We start from the raw sequence: 7,500 nt of genomic DNA, 5'->3' as shown, positions 1-7,500 counted from the left end.
ATGTGTTAGCTTAGCATCATGAAGCTGTTACCTGTGTACAGGTGAAGGAGCTATGTGTTAGCTTAGCATCATGAAGCTGTTACCTGTGTGCAGGTGAAGGAGCTATGTGTTAGCTTAGCATCATGAAGCTGTTACCTGTGTGCAGGTGAAGGGGCTATGTGTTAGCTTAGCATCATGAAGCTGTTACCTGTGTGCAGGTGAAGAAGCTATGTGTTAGCTTAGCATAATGAAGCTGTTACCTGTGTGCAGGTGAAGGAGCTATGTGTTAGCTTAGCATCATGAAGCTGTTACCTGTGTGCAGGTGATGGAGCTATGTGTTAGCTTAGCATCATGAAGCTGTTACCTGTGTGCAGGTGAAGGAGCTATGTGTTAGCTTAGCATCATGAAGCTGTTACCTGTGTGCAGGTGAAGGAGCTATGTGTTAGCTTAGCATCATGAAGCTGTTACCTGTGTGCAGGTGAAGGAGCTATGTGTTAGCTTAGCATCATGAAGCTGTTACCTGTGTGCAGGTGAATGAGCTATGTGTTAGCTTAGCATAATGAAGCTGTTACCTGTGTGCAGGTGAAGGAGCTATGTGTTAGCTTAGCATCATGAAGCTGTTACCTGTGTGCAGGTGAAGGAGCTATGTGTTAGCTTAGCATCATGAAGCTGTTACCTGTGTGCAGGTGAAGGAGCTATGTGTTAGCTTAGCATAATTAAGCTGTTACCTGTGTGCAGGTGAAGGAGCTATGTGTTAGCTTAGCATCATGAAGCTGTTACCTGTGTGCAGGTGAAGGAGCTGGGACGTGCGGACGAGGTTCTGGATTTGTCGGACTACGATCGCTGTGAAGAGATCCGGAAGAACAAAACTCGCAGCAAAAAGAACCACAGCAAGTTCAGAGTGCAGCGTTGCAGCAGCCCGGGGAACACGGTACCTGTGTGTCTGTCTGTCTGTCTGTCTGTCTGTCTGTCTGTCTAAAGGTGGCTAATGTTGGGCTATAAAGGAACTACAGCACGGTCACGTGACTTCACGTCACCACCGCTAAGCTAAAGGAGGCTAATGTTGGGCTATAAAGGAACTACAGCACGGTCACATGACTTCACCACCGCTAAGCTAAAGGAGGCTAATGTTGGGCTATAAAGGAACTACAGCACGGTCACATGACTTCACGTCACCACCGCTAAGCTAAAGGAGGCTAATGTTGGGCTATAAAGGAACTACAGCGCGGTCACATGACTTCACGTCACCACCGCTAAGCTAAAGGAGGCTAATGTTGGGCTATAAAGGAACTACAGCACGGTCACATGACTTCACGTCACCACCGCTAAGCTAAAGGAGGCTAATGTTGGGCTCTAAAGGAACTACAGCACGGTCACATGACTTCACGTCAACACCGCTAAGCTAAAGGAGGCTAATGTTGGGCTATAAAGGAACTACAGCGCGGTCACATGACTTCACGTCACCACCGCTAAGCTAAAGGTGGCTAATGTTGGGCTATAAAGGAACTACAGCACGGTCACATGACTTCACGTCACCACCGCTAAGCTAAAGGAGGCTAATGTTGGGCTATAGAGGAACTACAGCGCGGTCACATGACTTCACATCACCACCGCTAAGCTAAAGGAGGCTAATGTTGGGCTATAAAGGAACTACAGCACGGTCACATGACTTCACGTCACCACCGCTAAGCTAAAGGAGGCTAATGTTGGGCTATAAAGGAACTACAGCACGGTCACATGACTTCACCACCGCTAAGCTAAAGGAGGCTAATGTTGGGCTATAAAGGAACTACAGCACGGTCACATGACTTCACGTCACCACCGCTAAGCTAAAGGAGGCTAATGTTGGGCTATAAAGGAACTACAGCACGGTCACATGACTTCACTTCACCACCGCTAAGCTAAAGGAGGCTAATGTTGGGCTATAAAGGAACTACAGCGCGGTCACATGACTTCACGTCACCACCGCTAAGCTAAAGGAGGCTAATGTTGGGCTATAAAGGAACTACAGCACGATCACATGACTTAACGTCACCACCGCTAAGCTAAAGGACCCTAATGTTGGGCTATAGAGGAACTACAGCACGGTCACATGACTTCACGTCAACACCGCTAAGCTAAAGGAGGTTAATGTTGGGCTATGAGGGAACGACAGCACGGTCACATGACTTCACGTCACCACCGCTAACCTAAAGGAGGCTAATGTTGTGCTATAAAGGAACTACAGCACGGTCACTTGACTTCACGTCACCACCGCTAAGCTAAAGGAGGCTAATGTTGGGCTATAAAGGAACTACAGCACGGTCACTTGACTTCACGTCACCACCGCTAAGCTAAAGGAGGTTCATGTTGGGCTATAGAGGAACTACAGCACGGTCACGTGACTTCACGTCACCACCGCTAAGCTAATGTTGGGCTATAAAGGAACTACAGCACGGTCACTTGACTTCACGTCACCACCGCTAAGCTAAAGGAGGCTAATGTTGGGCTATAAAGGAACTACAGCACGGTCACATGACTTCACGTCACCACCGCTAAGCTAAAGGAGGCTAATGTTGGGCTATAAAGGAACTACAGCACGGTCACATGACTTCACGTCACCACAGCTAAGCTAAAGGTGGCTAATGTTGGGCTATAAAGGAACTACAGCACGGTCACTTGACTTCACGTCACCACCGCTAAGCTAAAGGAGGTTAATGTTGGGCTATAGAGGAACTACAGCACGGTCACGAGACTTCACGTCACCACCGCTAAGCTAATGTTGGGCTATAAAGGAACTACAGCACGGTCACTTGACTTCACGTCACCACCGCTAAGCTAAAGGAGGCTAATGTTGGGCTATAAAGGAACTACAGCACGGTCACATGACTTCACGTCACCACCGCTAAGCTAAAGGAGGCTAATGTTGGGCTATAAAGGAACTACAGCACGGTCACATGACTTCACGTCACCACCGCTAAGCTAAAGGTGGCTAATGTTGGGCTATAAAGGAACTACAGCACGGTCACATGACTTCACGTCACCACCGCTAAGCTAAAGGAGGCTAATGTTGGGCTATAAAGGAACTACAGCGCGGTCACATGACTTCACCACCGCTAAGCTAAAGGAGGCTAATGTTGGGCTATAAAGGAACTACAGCACGGTCACATGACTTCACGTCAACACCGCTAAGCTAAAGGAGGATAATGTTGGGCTATAAAGGAACTACAGCGCGGTCACATGACTTCACCACCGCTAAGCTAAAGGCGGCTAATGTTGGGCTATAAAGGAACTACAGCACGGTCACATGACTTCACGTCAACACCGCTAAGCTAAAGGAGGATAATGTTGGGCTATAAAGGAACTACAGCACGGTCACATGACTTCACGTCAACACCGCTAAGCTAAAGGAGGCTAATGTTGGGCTAGAAAGGAACTACAGCACGGTCACATGACTTCACGTCACCACCGCTAAGCTAAAGGAGCCTAATGTTGGGCTATAGAGGAACGACAGCACGGTCACATGACTTCACGTCACCACCGCTAACCTAAAGGAGGCTAATGTTGGGCTATAAAGGAACTACAGCACGGTCACGTGACTTCACGTCACCACCGCTAACCTAAAGGAGGCTAATGTTGGGCTATAAAGGAACTACAGCACGGTCACGTGACTTCACGTCACCACCGCTAAGCTAAAGGAGGCTAATGTTGGGCTATAAAGGAACTACAGCACGGTCACTTGACTTCACGTCACCACCGCTAAGCTAAAGGAGGTTAATGTTGGGCTATAGAGGAACGACAGCACGGTCACGTGACTTCACGTCACCACCGCTAAGCTAATGTTGGGCTATAAAGGAACTACAGCACGGTCACTTGACTTCACGTCACCACCGCTAAGCTAAAGGAGGCTAATGTTGGGCTATAAAGGAACTACAGCACGGTCACATGACTTCACGTCACCACCGCTAAGCTAAAGGAGGCTAATGTTGGGCTATAAAGGAACTACAGCACGGTCACATGACTTCACGTCACCACCGCTAAGCTAAAGGAGGCTAATGTTGGGCTATAAAGGAACTACAGCACGGTCACATGACTTCACGTCACCACCGCTAAGCTAAAGGAGGCTAATGTTGGGCTATAGAGGAACGACAGCACGGTCACATGACTTCACGTCACCACCGCTAACCTAAAGGAGGCTATTGTTGTGCTATAAAGGAACTACAGCACGGTCACTTGACTTCACGTCACCACCGCTAAGCTAAAGGAGGCTAATGTTGGGCTATAAAGGAACTACAGCACGGTCACTTGACTTCACGTCACCACCGCTAAGCTAAAGGAGGTTAATGTTGGGCTATAGAGGAACTACAGCACGGTCACGTGACTTCACGTCACCACCGCTAAGCTAAAGGTGGCTAATGTTGGGCTATAAAGGAACTACAGCACGGTCACATGACTTCACCACCGCTAAGCTAAAGGAGGCTAATGTTGGGCTATAAAGGAACTACAGCACGGTCACATGACTTCACCACCGCTAAGCTAAAGGAGGCTAATGTTGGGCTATAAAGGAACTACAGCACGGTCACATGACTTCACGTCACCACCGCTAAGCTAAAGGAGGCTAATGTTGGGCTATAAAGGAACTACAGCACGGTCACATGACTTCACCACCGCTAAGCTAAAGGAGGCTAATGTTGGGCTCTAAAGGAACTACAGCACGGTCACATGACTTCACGTCAACACCGCTAAGCTAAAGGAGGCTAATGTTGGGCTATAAAGGAACTACAGCGCGGTCACATGACTTCACGTCACCACCGCTAAGCTAAAGGTGGCTAATGTTGGGCTATAAAGGAACTACAGCACGGTCACATGACTTCACGTCACCACCGCTAAGCTAAAGGAGGCTAATGTTGGGCTATAAAGGAACTACAGCACGGTCACATGACTTCACGTCACCACCGCTAAGCTAAAGGAGGCTAATGTTGGGCTATAAAGGAACTACAGCACGATCACATGACTTCACTTCACCACCGCTAAGCTAAAGGAGGCTAATGTTGGGCTATAAAGGAACTACAGCGCGGTCACATGACTTCACGTCACCACCGCTAAGCTAAAGGAGGCTAATGTTGGGCTATAAAGGAACTACAGCACGATCACATGACTTAACGTCACCACCGCTAAGCTAAAGGAGCCTAATGTTGGGCTATAGAGGAACTACAGCACGGTCACATGACTTCACGTCAACACCGCTAAGCTAAAGGAGGTTAATGTTGGGCTATGAGGGAACTACAGCACGGTCACATGACTTCACGACACCACCGCTAAGCTAAAGGAGGCTAATGTTGGGCTATAGAGGAACGACAGCACGGTCACATGACTTCACGTCACCACCGCTAACCTAAAGGAGGCTAATGTTGTGCTATAAAGGAACTACAGCACGGTCACTTGACTTCACGTCACCACCGCTAAGCTAAAGGAGGCTAATGTTGGGCTATAAAGGAACTACAGCACGGTCACTTGACTTCACGTCACCACCGCTAAGCTAAAGGAGGCTAATGTTGGGCTATAAAGGAACTACAGCACGGTCACTTGACTTCACGTCACCACCGCTAAGCTAAAGGAGGTTAATGTTGGGCTATAGAGGAACTACAGCACGGTCACGTGACTTCACGTCACCACCGCTAAGCTAATGTTGGGCTATAAAGGAACTACAGCACGGTCACTTGACTTCACGTCACCACCGCTAAGCTAAAGGAGGCTAATGTTGGGCTATAAAGGAACTACAGCACGGTCACATGACTTCACGTCACCACCGCTAAGCTAAAGGTGGCTAATGTTGGGCTATAAAGGAACTACAGCACGGTCACATGACTTCACGTCACCACCGCTAAGCTAAAGGAGGCTAATGTTGGGCTATAAAGGAACTACAGCACGGTCACATGACTTCACGTCACCACCGCTAAGCTAAAGGTGGCTAATGTTGGGCTATAAAGGAACTACAGCACGGTCACATGACTTCACGTCACCACCGCTAAGCTAAAGGAGGCTAATGTTGGGCTATAAAGGAACTACAGCGCGGTCACATGACTTCACCACCGCTAAGCTAAAGGAGGCTAATGTTGGGCTATAAAGGAACTACAGCACGGTCACATGACTTCACGTCACCACCGCTAAGCTAAAGGAGGCTAATGTTGGGCTATAAAGGAACTACAGCGCGGTCACATGACTTCACCACCGCTAAGCTAAAGGCGGCTAATGTTGGGCTATAAAGGAACTACAGCACGGTCACATGACTTCACGTCAACACCGCTAAGCTAAAGGAGGATAATGTTGGGCTATAAAGGAACTACAGCACGGTCACATGACTTCACGTCAACACCGCTAAGCTAAAGGAGGCTAATGTTGGGCTAGAAAGGAACTACAGCACGGTCACATGACTTCACGTCACCACCGCTAAGCTAAAGGAGCCTAATGTTGGGCTATAGAGGAACGACAGCACGGTCACATGACTTCACGTCAACACCGCTAAGCTAAAGGAGGTTAATGTTGGGCTATAGAGGAACGACAGCACGGTCACATGACTTCACGTCACCACCGCTAACCTAAAGGAGGCTAATGTTGGGCTATAAAGGAACTACAGCACGGTCACGTAACTTCACGTCACCACCACTAACCTAAAGGAGGCTAATGTTGGGCTATAAAGGAACTACAGCACGGTCACATGACTTCACGTCACCACCGCTAAGCTAAAGGAGGCTAATGTTGGGCTATAAAGGAACTACAGCACGGTCACTTGACTTCACGTCACCACCGCTAAGCTAAAGGAGGTTAATGTTGGGCTATAGAGGAACGACAGCACGGTCACGTGACTTCACGTCACCACCGCTAAGCTAATGTTGGGCTATAAAGGAACTACAGCACGGTCACTTGACTTCACGTCACCACCGCTAAGCTAAAGGAGGCTAATGTTGGGCTATAAAGGAACTACAGCACGGTCACATGACTTCACGTCACCACCGCTAAGCTAAAGGAGGCTAATGTTGGGCTATAAAGGAACTACAGCACGGTCACATGACTTCACGTCACCACCGCTAAGCTAAAGGAGGCTAATGTTGGGCTATAAAGGAACTACAGCACGGTCACATGACTTCACGTCACCACCGCTAAGCTAAAGGTGGCTAATGTTGGGCTATAAAGGAACTACAGCACGGTCACATGACTTCACGTCACCACCGCTAAGCTAAAGGAGGCTAATGTTGGGCTATAAAGGAACTACAGCACGGTCACATGACTTCACGTCACCACCGCTAAGCTAAAGGTGGCTAATGTTGGGCTATAAAGGAACTACAGAACGGTCACATGACTTCACGTCACCACCGCTAAGCTAAAGGAGGCTAATGTTGGGCTATAAAGGAACTACAGCACGGTCACATGACTTCACGTCACCACCGCTAAGCTAAAGGAGGCTAATGTTGGGCTATAAAGGAACTACAGCACGGTCACATGACTTCACGTCACCACCGCTAAGCTAAAGGAGGCTAATGT

At 48.5% G+C, this 7,500-nt stretch overlaps 1 protein-coding gene across 1 annotated transcript in view; it reads left to right on the top strand.

Annotated features, from left to right (window-relative positions):
- Positions 1–7,500, top strand: part of LOC307027367 (pleckstrin homology domain-containing family O member 1-like) — a gene marked incomplete at its 3' end in the record, with an annotated part of 23,677 nt that overhangs the window by 6,181 nt on the left and 9,996 nt on the right. Inside the window, exon 3 of the mRNA XM_079695601.1 lies at positions 770–910. Coding sequence (XP_079551727.1) covers positions 770–910 — 141 coding nt within the window. The remainder of the gene's footprint in view (positions 1–769; positions 911–7,500) is intronic.

Source organism: Notothenia rossii, assembly GCF_949606895.1.
Source record: "Notothenia rossii genome assembly, contig: scaffold_126, whole genome shotgun sequence".
Taxonomy (NCBI): Eukaryota; Metazoa; Chordata; class Actinopteri; order Perciformes; family Nototheniidae; genus Notothenia; species Notothenia rossii.
This window is presented reverse-complemented; position numbering and strand designations above follow the sequence as displayed.